At 46.7% G+C, this 18,487-nt stretch overlaps 1 protein-coding gene, 1 long non-coding RNA gene and 1 other non-coding gene across 6 annotated transcripts; 2 read left to right on the top strand and 1 right to left on the bottom strand.

Annotated features, from left to right (window-relative positions):
• Positions 1-27: 27 nt before the first annotated feature.
• LOC137217631 (uncharacterized) lies at positions 28-10,261 on the bottom strand. The gene is made up of 4 exons (XR_010940154.1): positions 10,217-10,261; positions 5,803-5,900; positions 1,345-1,386; positions 28-82 (listed from the first exon to the last, which is right to left on the bottom strand). It is a non-coding gene; the product is annotated as an uncharacterized lncRNA (long non-coding RNA).
• On the top strand, positions 8,390-16,658 carry MAGED2 (MAGE family member D2). Of its 4 annotated transcripts, none has more exons than XM_067724681.1 (13): positions 8,390-8,527; positions 10,032-10,105; positions 10,476-10,967; positions 11,541-11,849; positions 11,970-12,033; positions 12,293-12,372; positions 12,932-13,026; positions 13,729-13,808; positions 13,902-13,944; positions 14,289-14,351; positions 15,444-15,558; positions 15,931-16,337; positions 16,524-16,658. In XM_067724681.1, exons 2-12 carry the CDS (start codon positions 10,061-10,063, stop codon positions 16,327-16,329), a joined length of 1,785 nt encoding a protein of 594 aa, XP_067580782.1. In that variant the 5' UTR covers positions 8,390-8,527; positions 10,032-10,060; the 3' UTR covers positions 16,330-16,337; positions 16,524-16,658. The 4 variants fall into 4 exon arrangements, with proteins under 4 accessions (XP_067580782.1, XP_067580783.1, XP_067580784.1 ...); XM_067724682.1 differs by lacking the exon at positions 8,390-8,527 and adding an exon at positions 9,071-9,158; XM_067724683.1 differs by lacking the exon at positions 8,390-8,527 and adding an exon at positions 9,762-9,846.
• On the top strand, positions 15,154-15,282 carry LOC137217697 (small nucleolar RNA SNORA11). Its single transcript, XR_010940199.1, has one exon. It is a non-coding gene; the product is annotated as a small nucleolar RNA SNORA11 (small nucleolar RNA).
• Positions 16,659-18,487: the final 1,829 nt, after the last annotated feature.

Here is an 18,487-nt window from a genome sequence, read left to right as displayed (position 1 = left end):
TCCAGAAGGTCTGAGCCCAATCTCCAAACTCGTGCTCTTTTAAGCCTTCAGGTATCCCTTCTCTTGGGAGGGAGGGACTATCCTGAAGGGTGGGGAAGACTCTGAATGTGGCATTGAATCCACACAAGCCAGGATTGTCCAAGAGCTGGGGTTGGCATCTTGCCTGGAGAGGGGCCAGTTCCATGCCTCCCTTTTTCCCATCATCCAGCTGTAAGATGAATGGAAACTAAACATACTAGAGTTCTGGGTCTGTCTGTTTGCTGTGTTGGCCCAGGGTGGGGTTTTTCTTTCCTATAAACATCCACAGGAGCACAGTAACTGAGGCCAGAGAAAGGTCACTTAGCACTGATCATCTTAAAAAGGTAGCTGATATGAGAGAGGGGTTGGTGGAGCAAGGCCCCAATCCTGGTCCTTTCTGGCATGGATTTTAGCCTTGAGACAGGAAGGATTTACTTAGGGTCCCATAAAAATTGACTCTTACAGATATGAGTCTTACAATCTGCAGAATATTCAGAGGCCAAGATAGGCTAGGGTAGGACTGAGAAAATAAGATAGTGGTTCAAAGTAGAACTACTGGACTCAGACCATCTGGGTTTGTCTCAGTTCTGCCACTTACTGAGAGTGTAATATTGTGAAATTTAATTAATTGCTCTGCAGCCTCAGTTTCCTTACCTATAAAAAGAGAGTAATAATAGTACCTATTTCATAAAGTTGTTATGAAGATTAAAAAAGCTTGTACTTTCAGAATGCTTGGCACATGGTAAGCATTCAGTAAACATTAGCTGCTAGGACTAGAGCTGGATGAGGCCTGATTGATCTCGAAAGTATGGGAAGCTCCCTGTCCCTCTGGAGACCTAGGTGGGGGAGGGGTGGGGAGATGCTCAGTTGATGGGCGTCAGTCTGCCTGTGGGAACCCAGAGATGCTCTGGACTGTGTCTACAGGAACTGTGGAGGGCAGGAGTGAGAACTGGAGCTGAGAAAGAAAATTACTTGAAGGTGCGCACACGGGACATCAGCATCAGTCAGAACCCCTATCCCTCTGCCCTTTCCATCCACATAGAGCACATGCAGCCCCAGCACTTACCTTCAGGCAAAATCTCTAACGACATTTTACAAACTGCGTAGGGAACATTCAGACTTGTCCTATGGCATTTGGTATCGCATAACAAAACCTCCTCATTCTTGTATTTGGTGACCATGGCCTGTCAGTTGCAACCTCCCCCAAGTCCACACGAGGTTTCCTGTCAGAATTTCCTCATGGGAGAGAGCCCTAGCTAGAAAAAAACAGCTCTGCTTATACAACAACAGAGAAACCCACATCAGCTACCAGTCCTTTTCCCTTACCTGGGATGGATAACCAAGTGTCTTCAGGCAAATTAAGGGAACCTGCAGCATGAAAGCAAAAGACTAAAATAAGAAAATAGAACAACTGACCCCAGAGAAATTGGGGAATTTTGGAAAGGAAAGAGAATTTCAGAAAAGAAATGATAATATCCTCAGCAAATTTCAAGAAGGTAAAACATGAAAAAAACAAGACGTAAATGCCACAGAACAGGAACAATCAGAAAAAAGAAAGACTCCTTAGGGATGGAAAATAAGTTGCTGAAATTAAAAGAAAATCAACAGAAGGACTGGGAAATAAAATTGAGGAAATTTCCCAGGATGCAGGGCCAAAAAACAAAGAAACACAAAGTAGGAGAGAAAATTTAAGAGATGAAGATTAATCCAGCAGGTTCAACATCTGAATAACAGGAGTCCTAGCCAGAGAGAACAGAAAAAATAAAGGACAATTTGTCAAAAACTTGTTAGAAGTTAATTTTCCAAAGTTGAAGAAGGATTTCCAGAACAGGTGCCCAGAACAGTGAACCCAGGTAATAGTGGATCCAACCCAAGCAATTACTAAAACAGCCTCCTCACTGGTCTTCAGCTTCCTAATTTGTCATCCCTGCCCCCTTCACCAGTATATTTTCACAACAGCCAGAGGGATCCTTTTAAAACCCAAGTCAGATACTCTCCCACCTCTGCTAAAAACCCTCCTGTGGATTCCACTGTGGCTTGGCTTACAGGGCCCTATAAGATCAGGCCCCCATTACCTATCTGACTTCATTTTCTATTACTTCCCTCCTTGCCTTCCTCCACTAGTCTAGCAACACTGACTTTTATGTTCTTCAAAAATGGCAGGCACGAGACAAACAATGCCAGGCACAGTCCTGCTCTAGGGCCTTTGCACTGACTGTTCTTTCTATTTGGAATGTTCTTTCCCCAGGCATCCACTTGGCTAGCTCTCTCACTTCATGCAAGTCTTTGTTCACATGCTACCTTTTCAGTGAGTCTTTCTCTGACCAACCTATTTAAAACTTCAATAACCTCCCACTCTCACTGGCATTCCCTATCCTTTTTACCCTGATTTATTTTTCTCTATAGCACTGATAACACTTAAACTTGTTATATATTTTACTTATTTATCTGATCATTTTCTCTTTCTTCCTCACTAGAATATCACCTCCATGGGGACAAGGATCTGTTTCACTGCTGTATCCTCAGCTTCTAGAACAGTGCCTGGCACATTGTAGATAATAAATGTTTGTTGAAAGAATGAATACAATAAAGGCAAATAATTCAAGGAATAAAGAAAGGCTATTAGAGAATCCGTGTGTGTGTGTGTGTGTGTGTGTGTGTGTGTGTGTGTGTGTGTACCTGTTCGAAAAAATCATGGTCTAACTACAAAGCAAAATAAAACATAACATGATTATAAGAAGCTGATGGAATATAAGAGGGACTCCCTTTGACCTTGATAGTAGAAACATTCTCTTTGGAGAGGCCGAAAGATTGTGACATAGGACTTGTAGAGAAGGAACTGTATTCCTGGCTCACTATTTGGCTGGGTTTTGAAAAATATTTACATAGTCATGATAATGTAAATCATGACTGGTTTTCAGGTTTTACAGTCAACATGAAGACAAAGCAGGGAAGAGCTGGTTGTGGCTGCAGGACAGAATGTAAATGTTAATAACCTAGACAATGTGAAGGAAAGATCAAACTGACAATGTGGGTCGTTCAATGGGCAGAGGGAGGGTGGTGGCTCTAATATCCTTGTCCTAAAAAGTGGGTAGTCAAAATTACCTGTCAAAAATGGATGGAATAAGGAATAGAGGTTTGAGTATATGTATTTTTTCAAGTTACAAAGTTAACTAGGAACAACAAAGGAATATCAGCGTTAAACATTGCAGGGGAGTGGAGAGAAAGTGAGGCAGTGTACAGAAACAAAGCCCTCATTGTCATACTTGAGAGTCAACAGGATATTGTCTAAATTTTATAAACCAAGAGACAAAGTATATACATGTTATCTAGAGTTGTAAAGGGAGCCACCAGCAGAACTAAGTGCAAGAACTGGGTTTTTTTTTGGTTTGTTTTTTATAAATTTATTTATTTTATTTTTGGCTGCGTTGGGTCTTCGTTGCTGTGCACGGGCCTTCTCCAGTTGCGGAGAGCAGGGGCTACTCTTCTTTGCAGTGTGTGGGCTTCTCATTGTGGTGGCTTCTCTCATAGTGGAGCACGGGCTCTAGGCGCACGGGCTTCAGTAGTTGCGGCACGTGGGCTCAGTAGTTGTGGTGCATGGGCCTAGCCACTCCGCAGCATGTGGGATCCTCCCGGACCAGGGCTCGAACCTGCGTCCCCTGCACTGGCAGGCAGATTCCCAGCCACTGCGCCACCAGGGAAGCCCAAGAACTGTTAAAAGGTTGCTTTGAAGGGGTGGGATGGAGATGGGGAGAGTCAAGGCAGGGGACCATTGGTTTTTATCATGTGCTCCTTCTTACTGTTTGATTTGTTGCCATGTATGTGCATTACTTTAATAAAAATAAGATCTTAAAAACTTCATGTTGATCTTACAACAAAATAGTTATATATCCTATGACACTTTATGACAATATCAGAATGGGTATGTGGATATCCAATTAGACTTGCCTCCACGGAGGGAAATCACACTGTAATGTGCCTTGCATATGTTTATGAAGAGGGTTGGAAAGGATATTATGGGACTTAAAACATTGGCAGTACTTGAGCATAGTAGTGGAGGCTCTGGTATTCGGCATCGTACTGGCCTGGGTTCAAGTCCTCTCTCTGCCATTCATTAGTTGCTCTGTCATGGGCAAGTTACTTCCCTCACCCCCAGTTTGTCCGCCATAAAAGGAGGCTAATGCTCAAACAGTAGAAATGTAAGCCCCTCAAGAGAAAGAGCCACCTCTGTAGAGGTGCATAATATATAGTTGATGCTCAATGTCTGCATGTGAGGCCCGAACCTGCCTCACAGGTATGTGTTGATGAAGGACTCAATGTGCAAAGAGCAGGGGAGAAGGAGTGTTAGTTCAAAAGTGGGTAGCCGGTTTCCTCGTCTATGGGAAATTTGCCTTTGGTTTAATAAAATGTAGTCATTTTGGCTATGGAAAGAATAGCTCTCAGGGCTTAGAGTGATACAAAATGAATTAAATTGCCCTGTACATAAAAGGAAGAAAACAATAAGAATTCACCAGCAGCTCAAGGGAGAGGGCACATGAGCCTGGAAATGGAAAGGAGGGGAGCTGCTTTCTCTGAGTATTGGGAACAGAAAGAACCCAACAGCGATAGGGAGTGGGGTCCAGGAGAAGGGTTGGTTAGGAAGCTTTTCCAGTGATGGGAAAGGCTTAGGAAACGTGAAGAACAGGAAAGTCTGATGTCCAATATTAAGTTGGTTGCTAGGCTGTGCTGTACAACTTAGATGACTAAAGAAGTGATAGGTAGCCTTGGAAGGAAATCTTTGCCACTTACTCCCAGCCTTCAGAATTTTCCAACATTCAGAGGTACTGATTTTTATATAGTTTGGGGGAAGGGAAATGTGTTAGGAGAGGACTGGTGGTGAGGATATTCTGGGCTTCTCATGTAAGCTTTAGGTGTCTGAAATCTTGGATGTCCCGGTACTAGGCAGTTTCATCCCCTGACATTCTGCAGTAAGCAGTCTTTAGCCTGCCTTTCCTTATCACCTGAACAGAGCTGCTTGGTGATAACTCAGCTTTTCATCTTTGTTCCTAGTTAATATGTAGAATCTATATGATTTCAGGTATTTTCCTGCTGATTTATGAATGCTGGAAACCGGTCTGGGACACAGTGACCTAGGTTCATCAGAGTTTATGGGCAGATGCTGAAGTTCAAAAGATTCCAAGAGTTTACAAAGAGAGAAGGTGGGAGGAAATCTCTCTAGTCAAATGATGAAGATTGTAAGTGAATTTATTTTTTTCTCTCCTGTTAAGGTTTCATCCTGTCCTCTGATCCCCAGATCATAAGATGAATGATTATGGTATTATGCTATGAAGGTGTTTGGCATTGAGAGGCACTGGGGAAGTTTGGCTTTGAAAGTCTCTGGGAATATCTCTCTGATGGACATGGACTGAGATTTTGCCTGAGTCCCTTGAGTCCAATATCTCCTAAGGATCTGACTCTATATTCTTTTAAAGTTATCCCAGGATCCCAAAGGCCACAACCAGGACTTAAAATGTTGTGGAATTTAAAATGATGGAGGTTGTAACAGAGGGTAGATATAACAGAGGGCGTTCCATAGGGAAGAAATCGTATGAGCAATGGCTCCTAAGAGAAGGCAGGGCACATCTGGTAATAGTGAAGTGTTTGTTTGGAATATACACAGTACTCAGAAAAATAGCAAGAAAAAGCCTGGAAAACTAGTCAGGGCTAGATTTTGGGAGAGTCTCAAAATCAGAGTCAGACATTTCTTGAAAGAGTAGTTTATGCTCATTGTCAGGAATACCTCACCTGCAATTCACATCTCAACTCACTGCAGTCATAAAACTTCTGCATGGCATAGACTCCCAAACAGTGGCTTCAATCAGACATACATGTATTTATCTCACCTAAAAGAAATCCAGAGTTAGGCAGTCCAAAGTTTGTATGGTGGTCCTATGAAATTGTTAGAGATCCCGATTCTTCTCAGTTTACTCCTCCACTATCCTTAGGGTGTGACCCTTGTCCTCATGGCCTTTATTCCAGGAGGCTATGTGTCCAGGTAAAAATCAGATTTTCTATTAATAGGGAAGGAGAGGAGAATGTATACTGGAGTAAACAGTTATCGACCTATGCCACAAGTGTGAAACTATCCCCTCCGTGGTCACCAGAGACCAGACCACTACCTGACTGCTACAATCCCTAGACATTTTTCAGGACTTTTCTTGACCTCTGGGTAGTATTCAACACTATTGACTCCTCCCACCTTTTGAAATATTCTCTTCCTTTGGTTTTGTGGCATTACTTTCTCCTGCTTTTCGCTCTGTCTCCTTGGTCATTACTTATCTGTCTCTCTCCTGGGCTCCTTTTCCTTCACCTATGCTGAGGTTGCTGTTGGCCTCCAGGGCTCTTCCCTGGGCCCCGTCTCTTCTAAGGTTTTTATTCTTCCCAGGCCCAGGGAAGAGCCGTTAGTATTCCATATGTTAGTGAAAGGGGTTACCATCTACACATTTGATCTCTCAAATTAGATTCCCAAAAGTTGCCTTTGACACTTCCCTCCTCCTCACCCCTTTCCCTACATCCAACTATTCATAAAGCCTTGCTTTTTATTTCTTTAATATCTTCTGAATTCAATCACTTCTCATGACCTCCACTGCTACCACTCTAGGCCTAACCACAATCATTGTTTACCTGGATGACTACTCTCCCTTTTTCCAGGAAGACATCTAATTCATACTCCTAATGGGTTAGGCAGCTAGAGTGGTGTTCTTTCTAGAACACAAATCTATGTTGCATCCAAGCCTAGAACCCTTCAATAATCTCTCAGTGTTATCAGGATCAAGACCAAAGTCTTTATCTTGGCATTCAAGGCTTGCCATGATTTGAAAGGGATGGGAATTTGGGGTACTAGAACTGGAAGAAAAGAAGGGCTGTGTCTAGTGTGAAATAAAGCCCTGTAGATGGGGGGAGAGAACCTAGGAGGTAAGAAAGTGGTGAGCTGATGTCACAAACTTGGAGGGAGCAACAATTTAGAGAAAAAGTCAGGCGAACAGAAGCCCACCATGAATATCTGTGAAGTATGTGTGTATGTGTGCATGTGTATGTTGAATTGTCCATAGAACATAGGGATTCATATTTTATTTGCTTAATAGAGGAAAAGGTGACTTCATAAAGCAGAAGACATAACCATTTGAATTACTTTTGATATAGGAAACATATTGAATATTAATTCTATAACTGACCACTGTGTTGACTTTTATTATGGTTTCTAACAACATTAATTGATGCTCTCAGGTTGTCCAGGTCTGCATTCATATACTCTGTAATTAATGATAATGTTGTTTACTTTCAATTTTTTATACATCTTATTTTGTTCTCTTGAATAGACCCAATTATTGATACTTATGTGAATTTATTACGTGGTAAAGGTGCCATTTCAAATCAGTGGGGGAAAAGATGGATTAATTTGCACATGGTGTAGGGATGAGGCTATATTTTTGGAAAATAATTAATCTTTATACAAAATAAATGTTGGAGTGATCAAACATTTAAATGTAAATAATAAAACCATAAAACTGCTTGGAATAAAAGCAGTGATTATTATAACAGGAGTGTGGAAAGCATCTCTAAGCATGAAGCAGAATCTAGTCATGGTAAAGGAAAACCTGATACATTTCACTACATAATAATTAATCCTTATTGTATAGCAAATATTATGCTAAATAACATGAAAAATATTTGTAGTATATGCAACACATAAACATGCAAGAGACATTGCTGGTGGAAATGTTATTCTGTGTATCTTTTTAAAGTTGACAAGTTTTGTATCAAAATGGAGTCAGCACTGCTTGTAATAGTAAATAAAAAATGAAAACAATCTAAATGTCTATGTATCCTGGACTGGTTAAATACATTATGGGACATTTACAGAGAAAAGATTATGGAGCAGTTAAGAAAAATGTGCACTATGGAAAGCTGTTTAGAATATATAACTGGGAAAAAATAAAACAAACCCTGGTCACAGAACAGTAGGTATAGTGTACCATTTGTGGGGAGAAAACCCAAATAATTAGTATATAAATAGAAACAAATCTGGAAGAATGTATATCAGAACGTTAGTACTGGTTATTTCTGGGGCATGAGATAAGGGTGGCCTTTCATTGGTATGTTACATATTTCTGCATAATTTGAAATTTCACAACTACAACATGTTACTTTTGCAATAAGCAATATATATATATATATATATATATATAAACATATTCAATGAATGAATCGCTTTGAGGCGGTAGTTTTGGTTTGGAATGGCTTCAGACCAAGCCTGGTACAGTGGCATAAACACGGGCTTCGGCGTCAGACAGCCCTGAGCGGGGCCCCATTGCCCCACCCCCGAGGAAGGAGAAGGGGGGTGGCAGGGGGCTGCGGAAAGGGGCTGGGCTGGGCTGGGCTGGGCTGGCTGCAGCTCTAGTCCAGAAGGCTGAGACTTCGAGAGGGACTGAGAGAGGGCAGACGAATTCCGGACTCGCTAGAGGACAAGGTGAGGGACGTTGAGATTGGGGTTTCCAGACAGTGGTTCCAGTCCCCTCGAACCCAGAGCCAGGCAGGTGGTCAATTTTTACTGCACCACTGCAGCTAGGGGAGAGGTTACTCGGAGTGGGATGTAGGCAACGAAGACGACCGAGAGAGTAGTAGGCTGTATGGACTGGAGAGCAGAGGCTAGTTGAGGAAGAGGGGGAGAAAAACTGGGAACCGGGCGTGTTGAGTGGTGGATGGAGAATATGAGGGGGAAGGGGAATACTGAGAGGAAGTGGAAATTAAGAGAAGAAAACAGGGGATGTAGAGAAGGGTTAAGGAATACTGGGGGAGGGGGTGCAATGGTAGCATGAAGGAGGATGTAAGGAATGGGAATCCGGAATTCTGTGGGGTAAATAGGAACGGCGATGGAGAAATAGGGAGCAGGGAACAAGGCAGAGGGAATACGGAGTGGTACGGAGTGGGGGATAAGGAATGAGGAGCGGGCGGGGGGGAAGGGCAGACTGGCTGGGACGGAGGCCCCCTAGGGAGGCGGAAAGGGGCGGGACCACTTCCGGCCTGGAGGGGGGAGGGCAGTCTGAGTTTATGAGGGGCTCAGAGGGAGTGGACGCACTCAGGAGTAGTAGAAGGACGAGGTGAGCAGGGGGGCCCAGCTCTGGATCCGAGCCCGGGAGGGGTCGGCCCACCCTCTGGGATCTGGAGAAATCCTGCTCTAAGGACCGGATCATACCGGATCCATCCGGCCGGGAAGGGAGGGGACAGGACCCTGTTTGGCTGGGCCCAAGATGGAATCACTAGCTCAATACTGATTTGAGGAGGGGGGTGTATTAGGGAAGGGGCGGAACCAAGATGCGCTTGGCCCCTGTTTGGAGGGGGGCGTATTATGAAAAAGGGCGGGACCGGACGGTGCAGTGGACTTGGGCTGGATGTCAGCAGGGGAGGGGCCTGGACCCCCAGACGCTGCGACAATTTGAGAGAGAGGCTTGTTGGGGAGGGGGCGGGACCGAATGGTACTACGAACTTGGAGAGGGGCGTGTTGGAAAAAAGTACTGGACTGAGCCTCTATTTACGCATGCGCACTATGGATCTCTGGAAAGGGGCGTGTAGTGAAAGGCCAGCTTGGAGACAAGCCAGCTGCCAAATGCGCATGTGCACGGTGGACATCAAAGAAAGCTTCTGCTGGGAAAGCGGGCGGGGCTGAGATGGGCCCTGCAACGGATGCGCATGCGCACTGTCGACTTGCGGCTGGGGGGGTGTGCACTGGGAAAAGGGGCGGGGTCCTCAGAGCTGCCGCGCTGGCACATCTTCCTGGAGTAGGGGAGGGTACGGCTGCAGAGAATTGAGATCTAGGCGCTCTGGATTACTGAATTTGAGAACGAGGGCCTTGGGGGGGTGGGGAGAGGGTTTGGGATTGGGACCCTAGGGAAGGTGGGTATCAGCCTCCAGGCCGAGCGGGAGAGAGGACGTTAAGTGAGCTCGCCTCTTAACCCAGGCCTTCTCTCCTTCAGGCTCAGCTCCTGCCAGGCCAACTTGAGACATGTCTGACACAAGCGAGAGTGGTACGGGTCCAACCCACTTCCAGGTAAGCCCTTCTTCTGCCCTCTCCCTAGCTGCATTTGCTCTCCAGCCCCTGTTGCTGCCCCAAATCTCTTGGCACCTCCCCTCCCATCCCAGCCCTTCTTCATCTACCTACCTGCTTCGTTGCCGCCTCCCTCCCCCAAGTAGAGGGAGGGAGGAGGGAAGGAAGGAGGGAGGAAGGAAGGCGGGAGGGAGGGTAGGCCCGCCCCTCTTCTGCTCAGAGGAAAGGGAGGCCTTGTTGGGCTGAGGTGGTCAGAGCACACTGCAAGTAGGAGTTAGTGTAGGTCAGAGAAGTGAGGCCCTGGAATTTTGGGGCCATTTGCCTAGTTGGGGGTGGGGAGAAGGTCTGTGAGCTTCCCTGCTTCCTCTTGCAGGCTGAAGCTTCAGAAGAGGACCGTGGCTTGAAGATGCAGACCCTATTGACAGTGACCCAGAACTTGGAGGTCTCAGAGGCACCGAAGGCCTCAAAGGCACCAGAGGTCTCAAAGGCCATGAAGGTCTCAAATGCTGCAGGAGTTTCAAAGACCACAGAGGTCTCAAAGGCCACAGAGGCTCAGGAGGTATCTGCCACTCAGGCCTCAGCTACCACTAAGCTGACTGATACCCAGGTTCTGGCAGCTGAAACGAAGAATCCAGCAGCTGACACCAAGATGCAGAATACTGACCCTCAGGCTGTGACAATGCCTGCTACTGAGACCAAAAAGGTCAGCTGTGGGGCTGATACAAAGGTCAATACAAAGACCCTGGAGACTGAGGCTGCTGCCTCTCAGGCTCTGGCAGATGAACCTGAGCCTGAGGGTGCAGCTGCACAGGCTCAGGAAAATCAGGATACTCGGCCCAAGGTCAAGGCCAAGAAAGCCCGAAAGGTAAGACCCTTGCCTTTCTGTTTCTCTCAGTTGGTTCATGGTTCTATAAACCTTTAGAAAGTTCCCTCAGCTCATCAAGGCTGTGGCGGGACACTAAGAGAAATGTGATATAATTCCTGTTTTCAGAAAGCTCACAGACTGGTGGGCACATGAGACAGGAATACGAACAGCTGCAATCTGAATGAAATGCAGTTTATATTTACATAGTAGCTACCATATGTCAGGCCTTGAGCTAGGCACATTCACACAGGTTATCTCATTAAATCCTGAAAGTAATCTAGTTTTGTAGAGAAGGAAGCTGAGTCCCAGAGAGGTGGAGTGACATGTCCAGGATGGTATAAGCAGAGCCAGTGGTGCACACAGGAGGAGGAGAAGCCTCAGGCCCCATCCTTGTGTTGCTCCTGGCCTGGTGGGAAGATGAAACTCCTGCTTGGAAAACAGTGAAAGACAAATCCAAGACTCAGGCAGTTACTACAAAAGTGGGATTAGAGGGGACTTCAGGAAGAGAGAAGATGAGGAAAAAGGACCATCTGCATCATCTGGCAATGTTGTGCTTGCTCTCCATTGATGCAGGTGAAGCATCTGAATGGGGAAGAGGATGGCAGCAGTGATCAGAGTCAGGCTTCTGGAACCACGGGCGGCCGAAGGATCTCAAAGGCCCTAATGGCCTCAATGGCCCGCAGGGCTTCAAGGGGCCCCATAGCCTTTTGGGCCCGCAGGGCATCAAGGACTCGGTTGGCTGCTTGGGCCCGGAGAGCTTTGCTTTCTCTGAGGTCACCTAAGGCCCGTAGGGGGAAGGCTCGCCGCAGAGCTGCCAAGCTCCAGTCATCCCAAGAGCCTGAAACACCACCACCTCGGGATGTAGCCCTTTTGCAAGGGAGGGTAAGAAACCTGTCCTCTCCACTCAGCGTTATTCACTGCTTTGCCTGCCCTCTTCTCTGCCATCCTCTCAAGTCTTCTGCAAGCATGTTTTGATCATTCCATCTTTTCCTCCTCTCCCAGGCCAATGATTTGGTGAAGTACCTGTTGGTTAAAGACCAGACGAAGATTCCCATCAAACGCTCAGGTAGAGTTCTACTAACCCTCCCTTCCCCCAGCTCTGTTCTCCATTGCCCTCTCCCCCATGTGCTGAGGGCATTTCTTGCTCTCCTGCTCCCACTTATGTCCTCCTAAAGTTCTAATTTAGCAGTAGTAGTATCTCTGTTCATTAGCTTAGAACGTGTTTATGCCACCCACAGCAGGGTTGGTGAAGGGTCTTTAGTTTGGGTATGGGGGCCACCCGGCCTCACTTCTGCCCAGGTGCTCGCAACACTCTCCCCTTGCAGACATGCTGAAGGACATCATCAAAGAATACACTGATGTGTACCCTGAAATCATTGAACGAGCAGGCTATTCCTTGGAGAAGGTGAAGGGGCAGACCTGGGGGATGGGTGCAATGGGGTAGCCTTGAATCAAACAAAGGTGTACATGTCTTTACTGGGGGGTACCACAGAGACTAATCCAGCCCCATCACTGTGCAGATGGGCAGACAGTGGCCTAGCAAGGGGCATAGACTAGCTTGAGGTCACACAGTAAGTCAGTGGTAAAATCACAGCTAGGACCCAAGCCACCCAGCTTAGTCCTGACTTCTGTCCACTGCTGGACATGTCCTATAATGTATTTCAGATGTTCTTTCTCCCTTTCATTCCCCACTCTCTGGCTGCCTAGATTCCCACTAATCACAAAGATGATGTTGATTAAAAATAATGCATTTGTTGCCTGTTTGCCGTGTGCTGGCCACTCAGCTAAGTGATTTAAGGGCATTATCTCACTGATGTTTCTCTCTCACACACACACATACACACACACACACACACACACACACACTCACACACACACACACACACCCCTAGTCACAGGGGGAGCTGTGGGATGCCCAGAAAGCTGAATTCTGTGATCTCACAAGCTGTTTTCCACATCTGCAGGTATTTGGGATCCAATTAAAGGAAATTGATAAGAATGACCACTTGTACATTCTTCTCAGCACCTTAGAGCCCACTGATGCAGGCATACTGGGAACGTAAGCTGGGAAAGGGCTGGGGTGGGAGGGAGGCTTCTGCTTTTGCCCATGGTACTACTCCATCCCTGTCCTCTCCCCACATCCCCTTAGGAAGTCAGGAAAGACAGAGCCTAAAAACCCCTATTCCAGCTCCTGCACGTAGTTGGAGCCCTGCACACAATAGTGATACCTGATTATGATTTACTGTAGGGTGTAGAAGCCTGGGGCAGGGCACTCCTACTGTCAGGCTTTTTGTTTCTCCCGAAGCTTCCCAGGAAAGCAGACCTGTCATTGCTTATCTCTTCCTGTTGGCCTTGGTAGAATGGTTCTCACAGGAGGGCTTCCTGGTATGAGTGGCTCATGATGTTTGAAGGCCAGGAGCATCAGTGGGGCTGTGCGTAGAATCCTCTTGGAGCTGAGGGGTCTGGGAGAGCAAGAAAGGACTCACATTGGCTGGGTGTCCGGGTTGTACTGGGTTGACAAGTACAAGTACAATTCTATCCTCTCAGCAACCTGGGGAGAGGAGAATGTGATTTTCCCATTTTATGAATAGGAGAGTCTAAGTGCCTTGCCCAGGGTCACATAGAGCTTGAAGCATAGACTGGGCAGAATTCTCTCATATGTGAAGAATCTGGGAGAAGCTAGCCTAGTGAGCTGGCTGGTGTGTTTTTTTGCAGATAGCTCCTGGATGTAAACCTTCTCTCTGTCCCATTATTCCCCTAGGACCAAGGACTCACCAAAGCTGGGTCTCCTCATGGTGCTTCTTAGCATCATCTTCATGAACGGAAATAGGTCCAGCGAGGGTGAGTGGCTGGGCTGGCAGCTGAATGGGGGGTCATGGTCGGAATTCCACATGTTCATTTTCTATCCCTGTTTCCTTTTGCCTCCCCTTGCAGCTGTCATCTGGGAGGTGCTGCGCAAGTTGGGGCTGCGCCCTGGGTATGATTGGGCTCTGTCAGTGCTTGCTGTCTGTGTTGTCCTTTGGCAAGAGAAGATGGTCCCAGGATTGCATCAGCCTGGTGATCTGGTGGAGTGGGCAGGGTTGCTGGACTGGGTAGAGGGTCCAGGGTTCTGACCTGGGTGGATGGGGAAATGGTCCTGAACTCTGCTGTCTGTCTCACTGACTCTTGGGCTTCTGTGGAGCTTCCATCTTAGGTTGGAAGCCTCTTTTCCATGTTGGAAATGTCTCTGCCCACATCTGGGAAGTGCAACAGCCCCAATTATATTTATCTATGTATGTAATTATGTATGTATGTATGTATTTTATCATTTTCTGCTGTCAGGATACATCATTCGCTTTTTGGGGATGTGAAGAAGCTCATTACTGATGAGTTTGTGAAGCAGAAGTAAGTGTCTAGTGTTCCTGTGTTCCATGCATTTTGCCTGTCTTAGAACTGAGTAATAAAGCTGTGGTGCACGTGCATGTGCATATGTGTGCGTATGCAGGTGGTAGTTTATTCCTGAGGTAGTAGCAGAGAACAGAAGCACACATTTCCTGACCTACTTGTACTCTCACATATGCCTTTGGAACAATTCTTCAAAGGAGGGATTGTCATCACCAGTATTGTACGCATGAGGAAACTGAAGCTCAGAGAGGTGAAGTAATTTGCTCAGGGTTATTATACAGGTAGCAAACGGAAGAGTTGTATTTAGATCCTGGCCCCAATACCTTGGTTCTTTTTTACTGTGCTAGCTAGGGCTTCATAGAAATTAATCTCCATAAAGAAATGCCATAGAATGGTAGCTTTAAGCAGCCACGTACTGTGCTGGGGTCTTGACTAGTACATCTCATTTCATTTTCATAACTACCCTGCAGAATAGCTGCTGTCATCTCATCCCCTGTATCAGTTGAGGAGCCTAGGGCTCGGAGAGTGGAAGCCTGAGCATGGCTCCGGCTGGTAAAGGATTCATTTGGACTTGAAGCCCAGACCTCCTGACTTTTCTGGCCAGGGCCCACCCTATTCTTGGTCCTTGGAGAACATGTGTGCACTCATACAAGTGTACCAGCACACACCTGTGGGCTCACATACAGATGGTCGAGAGTATGCATGGAGTCCACTGCTCTTGGTTGACTGTTTCTTCCTGTACAGTCATTTTCTAGGGTGGACTGTCCCAGGGTTCAGCCAGGCCATGGACAAGCCCCATGGTGAGGTGTGCTCAGAGCAGGGGGCCTGAAGAAATGGCTCCTCTGTTTACAACACACCCAACAGGAACCTGGGTTATTGTGACAAGGGGCACAAAACTCGTGGCCTTCCTATGAACAAATGCCCTACACGTGCCCCCTGCACCTCCACGTGGCTGCTGGGCAGGACCAGTGGGATAGGGCTGAATATAGGAAGAAAAGCTGCAGTATTTAGTGGGGGAGTTTTCCACCTAAATGCATGAGTGGGCCACGAGTGGTCTTACAGACATAAAGGCTTTGAACCTCTCTTTTCAAGGTACCTGGACTATGCCAGAGTCCCTAATAGCAATCCGCCTGAGTATGAGTTCTTCTGGGGCCTGCGCTCTTACTATGAGACCAGCAAGATGAAAGTCCTCAAGTTTGCCTGCAAGGTAATTGGAGAGCTGTCCAAGCCTGGCACATCAAGAGCATGGGGTGCCACTGTTTAGGGTAGGCTGTGTGCAGAGCAGCCTGCAGCTCATGCATGAACATTCTGAAGCCTGTATTAATGTGCAAACACTCTATCTGAATAGTTTAATCCTTAAAACTAACATGTCATTGCCTTACTGCAGATGAGAAAACTCAGGCTCAGAGAGGTTGTCAGGTGTTATGTCCAAGGTCGCAGAGATAGTAAGTGTCAGAGCAGGGATGGAATATTAGGTGTATAATTACTAGTAGTATTTATTGTATTACTATAATTTGCATCCTGTAGGCGCTCAGTGTTCAGATTATGATCCTTCAGATGGTTGTTATTCCTGTTTCAGGTACAAAAGAAGGATCCCAAGGAATGGGCAGCTCAGTACCGAGAGGCAGTGGAAGCAGATATGAAGGCTGCGGCTGAGGCTGCAGCTGAAGCCAAGGCAAGGGCTGAGATTAGAGCTCGGATGGGCATTGGGCTCGGCTCTGAGAATGCTGCTGGGCCCTGCAACTGGGACGAAGCTGATATTGGACCCTGGGCCAAAGCCCGGATCCAGACGGGAGCTGAAGCTAAAGCCAAAGCCCAGGAGAGTGGTGGTGCCAGCGCTGGTGCCAGTGCCAGTGGCAGCTTTGGTGCTAGCACCAGCCTGACAGCCACTCTCACGTTTGGGCTCTTCGCGGGCCTTGGTGGAGCTGGTGCCAGCACCAGTGGCAGCTCTGGTGCCTGTGGTTTCTCCTACAAGTGAGATTTCAGGTATCTATTTAGACTTGGGGGAAGCCGGGCCTCGGGGGAATGGGATGAGGAGCTGGGTGGTTATAGGAAGGCCAAGGTTGGAGGACCACATGGAGAGTGTGAGAAAACACTACTTTTGGCATTTTATTCCTTCTTTTTTGGTGGATATCAATTGACTTTTTGATTTTCTTTTACTTGTGTTTTCAGATATTCCTAATCCCAGCAGTCTTTCTCTTCGAGCCAGGGTGCATCCTCAGAAACCTACTCAACACAGCACTCTAGGCAGCCACTATCAATCAATTGAAATTGACACTCTACATTAAATCTATTTGCCATTTCTGAGTTTATTGCTTTTTTTGGTGGGCTGTCACATTTTGGTATCACATTTTAAAATGAATTGGGAAAGTTTCCACCTCAATCTGTGCTTAGCTTTAGGTGACACTGTCAAATAGAGTAAAATTAGAGCAAAATTAGCATGTTTCTCTAGGATAGGTTGGGCCCCATCTCTAGCCTATAGAGCAGGCAGGATTGCAGTGGTGTGAAGAGTCATGGGGATTATAGGCATAGAGGACACACTTTGAAGAAGAGCCCTGAGGTGGGCAAGTCTGGAGAAGAAAAATAGAGATTGAACATCAAGTATAGACTCTCCTTTTGAGAAATTTGGGTGAGACAAGAAGGAGGGAGAGGGAGGTAGCTAAAGGGAGATACGGGAACAAGTAGGGATTTTCTTGGGAAAAGAGAGAGAGACTTGAGCAGGCAGGAGCCAAAAGACAGGGAGATGTTGAAGGCTGACTCGTGCAGCCCAGTCCCTGAGGAGGTGGGTGGGGAGGACCTGTGGGAAGGGACTGTACAGAAGGGACTTGGAGAGGGGACTGTGGAAGGATGTTAGGCAGTGGAGAGGCCCCAGTAGAGCATGGAGCCCGTGGTTTTTGGGAGACCCCTTCCCCGTGGCAAGGTGCTCAGTAATCTTGTAGGAATCAAGATGAGTGTTAGTTTATTCCAAGGTTTTCATTCTGTTGTTTGGTTGTGGAATAAGGACAAGACCAAGGGCAGTGAGTGTGTGAGTCTGAATCTTCGTTACTGTATCCACAGTGTCTGACATATAGTAGGTTCACAGAATGGTGGAAGAGATGGACCGTGGGACCCAGGCAGGCTTGGTGAGGAAGATGAGGAGATTGTGTGACAGACTGGGAGACAGTGTAGGGGTTTGTGGACAGGAGTCTCTGAAGTCTATGAATAAGGCAGAACATTAAGTGAATATACTAAGTGCCTGCTATGTGCCATGTTCTAGGTGTCTGGGAAGGAATGTTGAGAGAACTGGAAGGATAAACTGGGGCACTAGTCAGATGGTCAGACAATGGGATGATTATATTTAAGAAGAGAGCAGAGATAACTCTGGGTGATGAGAAGGTCCAAGGAGTAGGTGGTTAAACGGGAGAGAAGGTGATGGTTCCTATACATGAGGGGTCAATGGCCTGGGAAGATGGGGTATTGGTTGGGTTATCCATTTGGACAGTGAAATCACCGAGGATGGAGGCAAGTGCCAAAGTCCCTTCGTGTAGTCCTCCCAGCTCTAGTGCCCACTAAGGCATGCGGCCTGCAGGCAATCAGAGATCCACCTTTGCCCTGTTTTGGGGAGTATTTCCCTGGACCTTTCTTTCCAGGAAGCTCTCATCATCTAATTGCCACATTACCAGATTCCTTATCTGGGACAGAGTCTTGCAAACAATGAGGCTCTAGTAACAGCTGCCTTTCCCCTCCTGTAGACTCTGTAAGCAGTAAAGGAACAAGGTTTGCTGCTTAGGGAACAGGATCTAAAAAAGAAAAAGCTGCACCTGGAGCAAGGTAGTTCCTTGCCTGTGGTCATGAATTGAGACCTGCTTTTGCTGCCGAGGTTGTTCTTCACTGGAAACAAAGATTCTTCCATTAATTCCATAGGCCATGGTCCCTTCTGGGTGGATAGTACCTGGGAGAGGTAGACAAGGCCAGAGGCAGCTTAGACCTAGGAAGGACTCTCTAGTGGGTGGGTACCACGTCCAGGGCCCTCTCAGACTTCCAGGTGATGTCCATCTGAAAATGGAATGGGTGGGGGGGGTGATGGTGAGGGGTGGCAAGGAACTTGGGGACTATGATTCTAATAAAAATTGAGTTCAAAGTGCTTGATAGAGATA

Source organism: Pseudorca crassidens, chromosome X, assembly GCF_039906515.1.
Source record: "Pseudorca crassidens isolate mPseCra1 chromosome X, mPseCra1.hap1, whole genome shotgun sequence".
In the NCBI taxonomy this organism is placed as follows: Eukaryota; Metazoa; Chordata; class Mammalia; order Artiodactyla; family Delphinidae; genus Pseudorca; species Pseudorca crassidens.
The sequence above is the reverse complement of the archived record's forward strand: the minus strand, read 5'-3'. Positions and strand labels throughout refer to the sequence as shown.